Source organism: Natrix helvetica (genome assembly GCF_964273705.1).
Source record: "Natrix helvetica genome assembly, chromosome: 14".
Lineage (NCBI taxonomy): Eukaryota > Metazoa > Chordata > Lepidosauria > Squamata > Natricidae > Natrix > Natrix helvetica.
Genome location: NC_138564.1, coordinates 14,176,296 through 14,188,906, shown reverse-complemented (window position 1 = coordinate 14,188,906; position 12,611 = coordinate 14,176,296). Strand labels below are relative to the sequence as shown.

At 62.6% G+C, this 12,611-nt stretch overlaps 2 protein-coding genes across 3 annotated transcripts; one reads left to right on the top strand and one right to left on the bottom strand.

Annotated features, from left to right (window-relative positions):
- Nucleotides 1-111: 111 nt before the first annotated feature.
- GIT2 (GIT ArfGAP 2) lies at nucleotides 112-8,754 on the top strand. 2 transcript variants are annotated; one of them, XM_081966365.1, is made up of 19 exons: nucleotides 112-355; nucleotides 616-749; nucleotides 1,259-1,371; nucleotides 1,598-1,703; nucleotides 1,842-1,928; nucleotides 2,089-2,219; nucleotides 2,408-2,502; nucleotides 2,631-2,676; nucleotides 2,877-2,925; nucleotides 3,175-3,247; nucleotides 3,430-3,527; nucleotides 3,856-3,967; nucleotides 4,205-4,347; nucleotides 4,599-4,748; nucleotides 5,896-6,129; nucleotides 6,487-6,569; nucleotides 6,741-6,905; nucleotides 6,988-7,051; nucleotides 7,140-8,754. In XM_081966365.1, the coding sequence occupies exons 1-19, from the start codon at nucleotides 142-144 to the stop codon at nucleotides 7,350-7,352; spliced, it is 2,310 nt and encodes a 769-aa protein (XP_081822491.1). In that variant the 5' UTR covers nucleotides 112-141; the 3' UTR covers nucleotides 7,353-8,754. The 2 variants fall into 2 exon arrangements, with proteins under 2 accessions (XP_081822491.1, XP_081822490.1); XM_081966364.1 differs by having other exon boundaries at nucleotides 117-355; nucleotides 2,874-2,925.
- A 156-nt stretch (nucleotides 8,755-8,910) lies between these two features.
- Nucleotides 8,911-12,527, bottom strand: TCHP (trichoplein keratin filament binding). Its single transcript, XM_081966368.1, has 12 exons — nucleotides 12,169-12,527; nucleotides 11,855-12,065; nucleotides 11,701-11,757; nucleotides 11,517-11,585; nucleotides 11,255-11,428; nucleotides 10,941-11,053; nucleotides 10,527-10,593; nucleotides 10,213-10,385; nucleotides 9,905-9,986; nucleotides 9,634-9,819; nucleotides 9,414-9,557; nucleotides 8,911-9,194 (listed from the first exon to the last, which is right to left on the bottom strand). Exons 1-12 carry the CDS (start codon nucleotides 12,363-12,365, stop codon nucleotides 9,162-9,164), a joined length of 1,506 nt encoding a protein of 501 aa, XP_081822494.1. The 5' UTR covers nucleotides 12,366-12,527; the 3' UTR covers nucleotides 8,911-9,161.
- Between the last annotated feature and the right edge of the window lie 84 nt (nucleotides 12,528-12,611).

Below are 12,611 nucleotides of genomic sequence, written 5' to 3'. Positions count from 1 at the left end.
CGAGGATGAAACTGTGGCCAATTTCTCCCGCCGCTCTTTCCGGCGGTCTTCGTCGCTTCTTTTCTAAAGAGAGACCTGGAAAGCGGCGGTTTTGCCCGCCCTAGAGATGGCCGCGCCTGCCTCCCTTCGCCCGGCGGCGGCATGGCGTCCACAGCCACTCCCCGCGCGCGACGTACGGAAGCCTCTTGGCGAATGGCGCCGTTTGCGCGGCGAGGAGCGCCGGCGGCGTGCGCGTGCGCGTGCAGGCTGCTCGGGCGGAGGGCGACCTGCGATCGGCGGAGACCCCGGCCCTCCCTGCCCGCCATGGCCAAGCGGCTGCGGAGCAGCGACGTCTGCGCGGATTGCAGCGCCGCGGGTACGCCCTGAGAGGAAGGGCGAAGAGGAGCCCCGCCCGCGGCCAGTGCCGGAGACCGGGGCCTCTGAGCTTGTGCAGAGCGCCCCGAGGCCGACACGGGGGGCGGGGCCTTTGGGGCGGGGCGCCCCCCGGCCCGGCCCAACCAAGGGGGGAGGGGCGTCCCTGGCCGGAGGGGGGAAACCCCTTAGCGCCCCCCCCCCCAACCCTCGGGGGTCTCCGGGGCCGCCGACGCCGACGCTCCTTCCGCCTTCTCCCCGCAGAGCCCAGCTGGGCCTCCGTCAACCGCGGCGTCCTGCTGTGCGATGAGTGCTGCAGCGTCCACCGCAGCCTCGGCCGCCACATCTCCCAGGTGCGGCACCTGAAGCACACGCCCTGGCCCGCAACGCTCCTGCAGGTACCGGCCCCACCGCCCCCTTCCCCGGGAGGGGAGACTGCGGCCACTTCGAGGGCGCTTCTGGAGGGGAGGCAGCCAGAGGCCAAATCTGGCTCCCCTCCCCCCCTCCATGTCACTTCATGATGAGCTGGAGACAGGGAAGGGAGGGCTGAACCCCCCATGCGCCCTCTGGGTGGGGGTCGGGGAATTGTTGCAATGAGCAACAGGCGCTTGGGATGGCTGAAGGATTTCTGGGCATGGCGCAAAGCAACCGAGGATGAAGTAATGTCATTGGTTTTATGTCGCAATGTGAAACTCAAGGCCTTTCAGGCACACAAACTCTGCCTTTCAACTGACAGGTAAATGTTCAGGTTTCGGGCTGGCGAAAGGAAGCAGCGCAGGCTTTCTTTTTGAAACGTCAACCGATGACTTGTATTCAGAGAAAGCGCCGAACTGACTTCCTCCAGCCGCGAAGCCCCCAGGGAGGATGAGAAGCGGCAGGCTCCAGGGCTTCGTCTTCTCTTTTGCAGATGGTGGAAACCTTATACAACAATGGCGCCAATTCCATCTGGGAGCACTCGCTGCTGGACCCGGCCTCGGTCATGAGCGGACGGCGCAAAGCAAACCCTCAGGACAAAGTGCAGTAAGTGGAGCGAGCCTCAGGCCTGGAATGAGCCCTAATAAGGGCAGCAGATGCAGGCGACGGCCTCCCGCTCGCACGGTTCCTGGCTTAGTTGCAGCCCGACCAGTTGGTCTCTCGTGGTGGCCCATTTCTGCTCCCTCCTCTGCCTCTGGGGTCCTTGACCGGAGAGGCCCCTCAGCCTCCCGGAGGCTCTTGTGCTGCAGCCTTTTCCTTTCACCTCCTGCAGCCCCAACAAGGCGGAATTCATTCGGGCAAAATATCAGATGCTGGCCTTCGTTCATCGCTTGCCATGCCGGGACGACGACAGCGTGACTGCCAAAGACCTCAGCAAGGTAGGTTCCCCCTGGGCAGGTGGCGGGAGGGAGGGAGGGAGGGAGGGAGGGCCCGAGGCGTCCGGCTGTTCCAGGCGCCCTCGTGTGCGGCTTCAGGCTTAGGCGGTCTCTCAAGGCCTCTCCCACCTTTGCTTCCAGCAACTCCACTCCAGCGTCAGGACGGGCAACCTGGAGACCTGCTTGAGGCTTCTCTCGCTGGGAGCACAGGCCAACTTCTTCCACCCGGTGAGAGAATGGTGGCGGGTCTTTGTGCAGCCCGAAACGGGCACAGAGTGGAGGCCTTGCAGCTGAGCCGGCCTCTCTCTCTCTCTCTCTCTCTCTCTCTCTCTCTCTCTCTCTCTCTCTCTCTCTCTCTCTCTCTCTCTCTCTCTCGGCCCTTCTGTAGGAGAAAGGGAACAGCCCGCTCCACGTGGCTGCCAAGACGGGGCAGATTTTGCAAGCCGAGTTGTTGGCTGTGTACGGAGCTGATCCTGGCACCCCAGACTCCTGCGGGAAGACCCCAGTGGATTACGCAAGGTGGGCCCTCTTTCGCCAGGGGGCGGGCTGGCTTGGTAGCCACAGCCCAAAGGGCAGGTTGGGGACTCTTCTGGCTTTCTGGGGATGGAGAGCTCCCTTGGGAAGAACTGCAGAAGGGGGTCCAATGAAGACCCCCCCTGGGAGCCCCAGGGAAGTCTGAGTGCCCCTCTGCCCCCTTTTCCCATTAGGCAAGGAGGCCACCATGAGCTGGCCGAGCGCTTGGTGGAAATACAGTATGAGCTCACCGACCGGCTGGCTTTCTATCTCTGTGGCAGAAAACCAGGTGAGTGGATGCTCTGGGTTGGCAGGATCCTGGGTTTCCTCTGCCCCTCAGTGCAGATGGGCAGCTTCAGAGGAGGCCGCCTGCCCCCCCCCCCCCGCCCTGATGCTCTCTTGGCGTGTCCTTTTCAGACCACAAAGGCCGGCAGCACTTCATTATCCCTCAGATGGCAGACAGGTAAGGAACTGGGCCACATGGGGGGGGGAGGCTCGCACTCTTCCATCTTGGGAGGGGCCTTGAGGACAAAGCAGTTGGAAAGCAGGATGTGAAGTTCCAGAAAGAGGGAGCAAGCCTCTCCTCCGCACCCACACCTGCTCCCTCAGTTCCCCTGCCCAGCTCTGGCCTCCCTTCTGAAGGGTTCTTTCTTCTTGTAGCAGCCTGGACGTCTCTGAGCTGGCCAAGGCAGCCAAGAAGAAGCTCCAGCTGGTAAGTCTGCTCCTTCCTCCACCTTGGCCTCCAAGGTGGGCAGGAAAGGCCAATTTCCCCCCAGCTCCCTTCCCTCCTGAGACCCCTGCCCCGCCTGCGGCCCTGGGAAAGGAAGGCCTTCAGAACTGCAGGCGTTTCCTGGGGGAGGCAGCTGCTTCCCGTTGAAGCCCCCAGCCAAGGACCCCGTCTCGAACCCCAGGAACTCCGGCAGGCCCAGCTTCACCGTCCGGTCTTTCCCTCCCTCTTCAGTTGAACAATCACCTGTTCGAAGAGCTGGCCATGGACGTCTACGACGAGGTGGACAGGCGGGAGACGGACGCAGGTGCTTCCCTCTGGCAGGGTTGCCCCCCAGGGCCCACCCCAGCCCTCCCTCTTGCTTTTGCTGTGCTGGGCTCCAAAACGAAGCCCTGGGGGAAGGGCTTTCTGGGGGCTTGGGAGGGAGGGATTTGGGGAAGGGCAGGAGCCTTACACAGCCCTGGCCTTGCCCTCTGCTCGCACCAACAGTGTGGCTGGCCACCCAGAACCACAGCACTCTGGTCACGGAGACAACCGTGGTCCCTTTCCTTCCTGTCAACCCGGAGTATTCCTCCACCAGGAACCAGGTGCGAATATTGTCCCAGGAGAGGCAAGTGCCCCTCTTTTCCCCCAGCTGAAAGATGGCAGCGCTCATCCATTTGGGCCTTGCGAATCCATCTTTACCAGGCCCATCCGGGGGTGAGGAGGGACTGGGTGCCAGTCTTCCCATGCCAAGTTGCCATTAGAAATGGGGTTGGAGTTCAGAAGGGAGGAGGGGGAGTCTGCTGCCAGGAGAGGCTAGTTTGGGGGAAGCCTCCAATCTCTGTGGGGAGAAGCGGTCCCCCCTGTGCCGTCCCCCCTGTGCTCCGCGCTGCTCTCAAGGCCTCTGAAGTGCTGAAACCTTTGTCTTCGCAGGGGAGGCAGAAGCTGGCCCGCTTCAATGCCCATGAGTTCGCCACGCTCGTCATCGATATCCTGGGGGATGCCAAGCGAAGGCAGCAGGGAAACCCTGTCCCAAGTGCCACAGGTGAGCCCTCCAGCGCTGCAGCCCAGCTCTCGCGGTGCTCTCCTGTAGGCGGCAGGTGGGCCTCCCTCCCGCAATGGGCCTGGAGATGGTGAGGCCAGCACGATGGCCTAGAGGGGTGGGGGGTGGGGGCAGAGGAGTAGTGAAGGCTGCATGCGAGGGGGATGGTGAGAGAGAGAGAACCCTACACCCCCCCCCCCACACACACACAGACACACGCATTTCTCTCTGCGCTGCCAGAAAACGTGGAGCTGATCCTCAAGGCGGTCAACAGCCAGCAGGGCCCTGGGGGTCACGAGGCCGACCAGCCCGACTACGACAGCGTTGCCTCCGACGAAGAAGCCGACCTGGAAAGCAGTTCAGGGAAGGCCTCTCGGCAGAAGGTGGGTGGGTGGGTGGAGACCAGAGCTCAGCCTTTGGGAGCGGCTCCGGGTGAGGGCTTCCTTTTGCTATGGGCTTGGAAGGACTTGGAGAAGATCCTGAAGGTCAGCCCTCTTCCTGGCCTTCCAGCAAAAGCCCTCCTCATTTGGGGCACCTCTCTCTAAGCCCGGGGGGGGGGGGGGGGGCTGCTGCTGCTAGAGAAAGCGTGCCCCCTTGGAAAAGTGTGTGTGAGGTGTGTGTCTTTTTCCTCCAGAGCCTGGACTCCGACCTGTCTGACGGCCCCATCACTGCCCAGGAATACCTGCAGGTGAAAAACGCCCTGGTGGCTTCGGAGGCGAAAATCCAGCAGCTTTTGAAGGTGAACGTCAACTTGAGCGATGAGCTGAGGACCATGCAGAAGAAGGTAGCCCTGCCCTCCACACCCGGCCTGCCCTGCAGGGTTGCGCCTGTTCGGCCACAGGCCGCTTGAGCAGAGTCCCAGGGGGCCCTTTCTGGTGCAGGGACAAGGACGGCCCAGCCAGGGCAGCGGTTTCCCCCTTGCGGGCGCAGTCCCAAGCTCTACAGGCTGGGGACGATGGGGAAGGGAATGCCACCCACCTAGAGGGCGAGGTCTAGGGTGATTTAGCTTGGAACTGGATCCGAGTTCAGATTCCCCCTGCCTTTGGTATCACAGTCATCTCTGCTCTTCCCCTCCTTCTCGGCCTCTCTGTACTCCCTCCGGTCCCCTCCCCTGGAAGGCCAACGTTGAGATGGGGAACTTCAGGGAGGGCCTTGGGGGCCCTTTCCTCAGGCCCTCCTCTCTGCCCCCTGGCAGGCCTCCCCATCCTTTTTGCCAGGGGGAAGGCAAGCAGGGCACCTTGGCCCCACCTTCAGCGGTTAAGTTTATGTATTTCAGATCCAGAGAGAGGGTCGAGGGGGGGAGCAGGATTGAGAATCCCACCCAAGTTGCAATTCCACACCCACGGAAGAATCTGCCTTCCAAAGCAGCCGCCTTGGGAAAGAGGGGAGGAAATGCGACCGAGCTCCCTGCCTCCGTCCTCGGCAGGGTTGCTTCCATTTCTCCTGCCGTGTGGGTGGGAAGGCGCCTGTGCCAGGGCAGTTTCTTTAAAGGCTCCTGAATGCGAAGCCTTCGTCATGATTTGTGTGTGAAAGTGACAGGCAGAGCAGGGCCCTCTTGGCAGCTGGGAGCTCCAGTCGCTGGCCTTTCTGCCTGGGTCCTTCCGCTTGAAGGCCTGGTAGGAAAGGGGCTGTGGGCCAGGTTCCTTGTGCTGCTGAGGGTTGGCCAGTTGCTCCGTCTCATTTCCTCTCCCGCCCTGGCTGTGGCTTCGGCATTTCCACATTTCCCCTCCCGGCTTGCAGCTGGCCCCTGGCTCTTCCACCCGAGCGTCCTTCGCTCAAGGCGTGTTGCTCAAGCCCCCGTCTCTTGGAGACCTCGTGTCAGCTGCTGAGCCCCGCCCGGCCCTGGGAAGGCAGCTGCCAAGCTCCCTCCTCTTCGGCTGGGAGTCCTGACGGGGGCAGAGCGGGTGGGACGATTCCACGTTTCCTTCCAGCTTCAGAGCCTGCAGAGTGAAAACACGACCCTCCGGCGGCAGGCCACCCCCAACACCCACCCAGCTCCGGCTGGCTCAGAGTACGCAGACGTGCCCTCTGTTCGGCGCCCCTCCTTGCGCAGCAGCCGGCCGATGTCGATGTACGAGACGGGCTCCACCCAGAAGCCCTACCTGCCACTAACCGAAGCCTCCTACCCCGAGGAGCACGTGGTGCCCCGGCTCCAGCTCTTCCATGTGAGTCACACAGCTGCCTCCTCCTGTTTTCTCTACAGGAGCAACTGCTGGAGCTCCTTTGCTTGGCGCTCGGCCCTACCTGCGCTTTCTTTCCCCGTTCTCTGTGTAGAAAAGCCACCTCATTCTCTTCCTTGCTGCCCCAGCTCAGGCAGCTCCAGCCTCCCCCAGCCCACAAAATCTGGGGGTTCTCTGGTGGGCGTGGGGTGGGCATGTGTTTTTCCCAGCCTCCTTGAGAACACTTGGTAAGAGGCAGGACCTGGCTGCCGTTTCCCTCTGGGGGAAGAGACTGGTGGCCTGTGGGGAGGGCAGAAAGGGGCTGTGGGTGGCGACTCCTCCATTCCATCTTTTCCCTTCCAGATGTCCCGGCTGGAGAAACAGAGCAGCTTGCCCGAGGGAGATTACGACAACACCGGCCCTCCTCTGGAGCTGGACGAGACGGGGTAAGGGCCGGCGCTTCAATGTCCGGGATCCTCGGCAGTTTCTGGGCTGCACCTGAAGGACTCCCTCGTGGTCTTCATGGGCCGCCTTGAGCCAGAGAGAGTCGGGGTTTCTCTGTCATTTGTGGGTGGGGGGAGCCAGTCTGGGGCTGCAGCATGTGTGCCTTTTGGCAGGCTCATCAGGAAGGCCAGGCAGCGGAGTGGCCTTGGGCCAGAGGGCAAGGACCCCGAGGCCCAGCCCAGCTTCCCCAGCACCGAGGACGTGATCCGGAAGACGGAGCAGATCACCAAGAACATCCAGGAGCTGCTGAGGGCGGCCCAGGAGAGCAAGCACGAGAGGTGAGCCCTGGCGGCCTGCGCTTTGGGGTGGCTGGGAACAGGAAGGGCCCCTCCCCTCACCTGCCTCCTCTGCCCCCTGCAGCTACATCCCCTGCTCGGAGAGGATCCATCTGGCCGTCACGGAGATGGCAGCCCTCTTCCCCAAAGTGAGTAAGACTCTTCTGGTAAGAAGGGAGGCCCACAAACGGGAAACTAGGTTGGCCAAAACGTTTCGCCTTCCTGGCTTTGTTCCAGAAGCCGCCGTCGGAGCTGGTGCGCATCCCATTGCGGTTGCTGACCTCCAGCGCCTTCCGCCTGCACTCCGAGTGCACGAAGGCCCTCCCGCCCGAGTCTTGCTCCACAGCCGACGTCCAGCTGGTCACCCAGCAGGTCATTCAGTGCGCCTACGACATTGCCAAGGCTGCCAAGCAGCTGGTCACCATCACCACCAAAGAGAACGCCAACTGAGCAGCCTTTGCTGTCGCCTTGGAAACTGGGCTCAGGTTTTCAGGGGAAGCTCTTTTTTACAGGAATATTTAAAGCGGTGCGTTGCCATTTTTTTAAAAGGAAACTCAGTATTAACTTTTTTGCATGTTGTTTTTCTAAGAGGACTTTTCTCCCAGGATTGCCAAATCCACTGCCTTATTTGGTGCTCCGTGTTTGCCGGCATTGAGTGCGCACGCTGGAAGTCTTCTCAAGTCAACCATCCCATCACCAGCTTACATGACTTTTTTGCTGTGGCGAGGAGGGGAGTGTGACTCCTGCGCTCTTTTTTTAACACCCGCTGGGGACTCGGATGCCCAGAGCAGAATTCAAGGACCTGCCCCATAATCCGGCTGGGCAGCTGCTTGGCACCATTGGACCACTAGAGGGCGACCTCTTGAGATACAGGGAACGGTCCCTTTCCTGCTGGGGCTCCACTTGGAAGGGGAAGGAGCAGCCGCCCTCCCTCCCTCCCTCCGCCGGGGCTGAGGGGCAGCCCCTCTTCTCCATAGGCCAGCATTTGAGGAAGAGCAAGGCAGGTTTCCTCTCCCCCTCCCCTCCCCACCCCCGGCGGCTCCTCATGCTGGGTTTTCTGGAAAGTGCTTTTGCAAAATAACTATGCCTTGGGAGGCCCTGTGCCTTCCCCAATATGGAAAGCTCTTATCTGCTCTTTTGTCTTTTTACTTTTATTGGGAATTCCCTGCCTTTACCGATACGGACACATGAGGGTCTTTAGTGCACGCGGAAGGCCTGGCCAGGACAGGGGCCCCTGCGCAGGATGTGGCCAGCTGAGTGCCCAGCCACCCCACTGGCGGTTGTGAGGGGGAGCTGTTCAGGCAGCCCCTCCTGCTGGCCTCCCCTCCTCCTCCAGGGACTCGGCCTCTTGTCGCCCCATCCTCATCTGTTACAGCCTCTGTGTGAAGTATGAAGAAAGCACACGGCCAAGGCACAATGGCCGATCCAGGCAAAAAACGTTTTTTGGGGGGAGAAAGTAAAGGGTTGGAAGGTCGGGGGTGGCTTCCCCATTGGTCATCCCCCCCCCCCCCCCCGAGCCAAGTTGGAAGCTTCCAGGTAGAAGCAGATGCTTGGCCAAAGGCTGCCCATCAGCTCCGGAGGATGAGACGATGACAGGTGAGCGGCCAACAGCCTGGCCTTCCCCATCCATTTCATGGGCTGAGGAGTCGCCTGCAGCCAGAGAGCAGCGGTCGGCTGTCCCGGGCCTGGCTTGCTCAGGACCCCCTGCAAGAATGGGGCACCAGCTGCTTTGCGGCTGCAGAGACAGATTCCCCACCTCCAATTTAAAGCCACAACTAAGTGAAGAGTCCGTGGTGTGTGTGTATGTGTGTGCATATGTAAATCTTACATGTATAAAAACCAAGTGCCATAATATTTTGAATGCTGGTTTTTCATTGCAGCTCTTTTTTAAACGTTTTGTACTATTTGGGGGAGGGGCTGAGTGGAAGCGGTGAAACAGAAACAGAACAATCTTTGGATTGCCCATCGCGATCAGCCTTTCCGGTCAGCACCAGCCAAAGACAACCAATTAAAAAAGAAAAGTAGCACTTTATTGACTCTCTAAGCACCATCAATCTTCCCTCCTGCCTTGGCAGGGCCAACAGCCACCAGGCGGGTAGCAGCTGCATCTTGGGGAGGGGGAGGCAAGACGACCACTTCTGGGGGAGCCAGTCCACTCCTCTCAGTCTCCTAGCATCCCTGCCAGCTCCAGGCAGACGGAGGTCAGTAGAGCAGGAAGCAGCTGGTGGCAAAGAGGTTCTCGGCCACCCAGAATCTTCTTTAGCTCCAGGCAGCTTTGGGGTAGCTGTGACACTGGAAGGAGGGCAGACGGAGGATGCCAGTCACGAGTCTGACCCGTCAGCAGTCAAATCGGCTCCCTCCCCCCTGGGAAAGACTACTGGGGGAGGGTGTCCACCCCAGAAGGCCAGCCCAGAGACCCATCTTTGCAGAGCAGCGCCCTTCACAGGGCCACCTGGCCTGCAGCACTTGGTCAGTCCTAGGCTGGGGTGTCCTCTAGGTGGCAGCCCCCACCTTGTTGCGATAGCCAGCCTCCACCATGCGCCTGGCCTCCAGCTCCTCCAGCTGCTGCTGCTGCTCTTCTCGCACCCGGGCCTCTGTGGCCGCCTCCTGCTGGTGCTGGAGCTCCTCCTGGTGCTGCCGCTGCCGCTCCGTGAGCTGAAGGGGGAGGAGGAGGTCAGCGTGGGACAGGGCACCTCTCAACACCCCCCCCCCCAGGGCAAGGAAGCCCCACCTGGGCCTGCAGCTCCTGCTTGCGGGCAGTTTTCCGCTCTAGCGCCACCTCCTGTTCCCGCTGGGTCAGCTGCCTGGCCTCTTCCAGGCGCTGGATCAGCTGCTCCCGGAACCTGACGGACTCCTGCTGGGCCTGCCTGTTGTCCTCCATCTTCTGCTGGATCTGCTGCTCCCTCTCAGCCAGGACCTGTTGGGAGCCACAGGCGGGATTGGCGGAGCAGAGACGCGCCCCTCCTTGCTTCCCCCCCCCCCCCGGGAGGCCCTGCTCTCACCTCTGCCATGAGCCTGTCCCGGGCCTTCCGCTCTCTCCCCCACTCCTCCTCTCGCTTCTCCCAAACCTGCCTGGCTTCCTCCCTGGGAGGGCGAGGGAAAGAAAGGACAAGGGAGATGCCCACTGCCCAGCAGCGCCAATCCCCTCTAGAACCTTCCCTGCAGCCAAAGGCACTCCTGTGATTGCTGAGAGGCTTGGCACCCACCGCCTCTGCCCCCCCCATTTCATCCCCCCCCAGAAGCCTTGGCGGTGAGGATGCCGGTTCCCCTCTTGACCCTTCCACCTCTGCCCTCCCTGGCCCTCCCTCACCTGAAGATGGTCTCCAGCTCCGCCTCTCGTTCTCTTTCCAGCTGCAGCTGCTCTTCAATGACCTCCTTCATCCAGGCCACTGCAGCCACGGCTTCTTCCCGCCGGGTGGATTGCAGGCGCTGGTCCTCCTCGTGCTTCTCGGACAGGGCCAGGAGGATCTGCCTGTCCTCCTCCTGGAATCACAAAGCCACAGGAAGCCACCGTGGCTTGTGCCCCACCGGGAAGGGCCCCTGCATCCCACATCTTTGTGGGGGGAGAACACCTCCTGCAGGCAGGGCCCTTGCAGACCCCCTCCTGCTCTGGGAGAAGCTCACCAACTCTTGCTGGACCTGCTGAGCCCGTTTCCTCAGCTGGGCCTGGGCCTGATGCTTCAGGAAGCGCCTGGGGAAAGACGGGGGCACAGAATACGTTGGCAGGCAACCCTGAGAGCTGAGAGGAGCCCAAGGCTCTGCAAACAGCACAGCCGGTTGGGCCTAGCAGCAGCTCTGACAATGGAATAAAGATCACAATGGAATCCTGGAAGAAGAGTGGGGGTGAGCGGCTCCCTCTGCCAATTAGCCCCCTCGTGTTCTCAGTGTAGCCTCCTAGACAAGCCCTGGATGCTTGATCTCTCGGAAACTCCATGTCTGGGCAGAGAATTCCCACAGCTGGACTCCTCCCCCTCCTTGCCTCCCCACTCCTCCCAGAGCATCTGGAGAGAAGCCCCCACCACCACCATCATGACCTACCCAAGCTCCACCTTCTTCCGCTTCTCCTCCTTCAGCTTCCGCTCCGCTTCCAGGGCTTGCAGCTCCCAATGCTGCTTCAGCAGGCTCTCTTCCTCCTCCTTCAGCTTGGTGGCCTGACAAGGGGAATTGACTTTCCACTCCAATGCCACACACAGACCCCGAAAGCCAGAAGGGACCAGGCCTGGGATAACGGGCCGAATGAGGGCAAGCGAATCCTAACCAACGTGATCTGCAGATCCAGAAATGGGGCAGGCTGTCCTCCCCCCTTGATGGGATCGCTCTGTGGGCTCGCAGAGGATCCGCCCTTCGCGCACCTCCACGTCCCTCAGCTGGAGCTCCGCCATCTGCTCCCGCAGCATCTCAGCCTGCTCCTCCTCCTCCCGCTTCCTGCGCTGCTGCTCCTGCTTCAGCCGCTCCAGGGCCTCCCTGCGGGCTCTCTCGTACTGGTTCTCCGAGTGGACTTTCTCTTCCTGATCCACCGCTTCTCGCTCAATGGGGAGGAAAGCAAGGCAAGCGTGAAGCTCCCCGCCCAGCCTTTTTCTGGGCAGGAGTGGAGGGGGTGGCAGGTGCCCCTACCTGTTGCTTCAGCGCCAGCTGTTGCCCCCAGGCCTCCACCACCTGCTTCCTGTGCAGCTCCGAGCCCACCTGGAGTCCAGCAGAAACACCGCATCACGCTCTGCCCTCCGTGGGACCCTTCCTTTCTGCCCCCCTCACCCACCCACCCAAGAGGCAGAGGCCGCCCAGCCCGAAGGCTGCCCACCTGGCGGAGCTTGGCGCTGCTCTTCCTCCAGCAGTCGTAGAGACGATCCTCCGCCACCTGCAACCAAGCCCGGGAAGAAACGCAACTCAGGGCCCGTCGCCCACCTGGGGGGCTGCCCAAAAGAGAGCCACCCCACCCACCAAGGAGGCCGCACCTGCTTCCGCCGCTCTTCCCTGGCCGAGCGCAGCTCCTGGCTCCGCTGCCGCTTCTCCTCCAGCTCGGCCTCCCCGCCGCTCCGCAACCCCCGCAGCTCGGCCGCCAGGCCCTCGCGCTCCCGCCACAGCAGCTCCCGCAGTAGCAGCCGCCGCCGCTCCAGGCCCTCCGCCGCCTCCGCCGCCAGCCGCTCCCGGCCGTGCGCCTCCATGCTGCGGGCGAAGAGAAAGAGGGAGGGAGGGAGGGGGTCCTCCTGGCGCCCCCCGACGTCTCTCGGCCCCCCTCCCCTCCCCGACGCCCCCCCCCCCCGCTGACCTTTGCTGGAAGGAGCGGCGGGAGCTCCACTCGGCCTGTTTGCGGCTGCGCAGCCCGGACTGCTGGAAGGAGCGGCTGTGCAGCTCCCACTGCTGGCGCTGGCGGGCCTCCTGCTCTCGCCGCCGCACCAGCTGCTGCTCCAGGCCGAGGAGGCGGCGGCGGCTGCCCCAAAACGGCGGGGCGGCGGGCACGGCCATGGCGGGGGGAGGGGTAGGGGGAACCTGTCCGGGGAGACGCGGCGCGGTGAGGTCACCCCGAGGCCCGGTCGCGCGGACCGACGTCACCCGCCGCGCCGCTACGGGACAGTTCCGGCGCTCCGAAGCCTCCGCGCTCGCCGCCTTCGATGCGAGCTCCGCCGCCGCCTGCGAGCGAACGCCCAACGGCCCAGGTCCTTCCGGTGCCGCCAGGCGTCTCCATGGCAGCGCTTCCCGTCTCTCTACAGG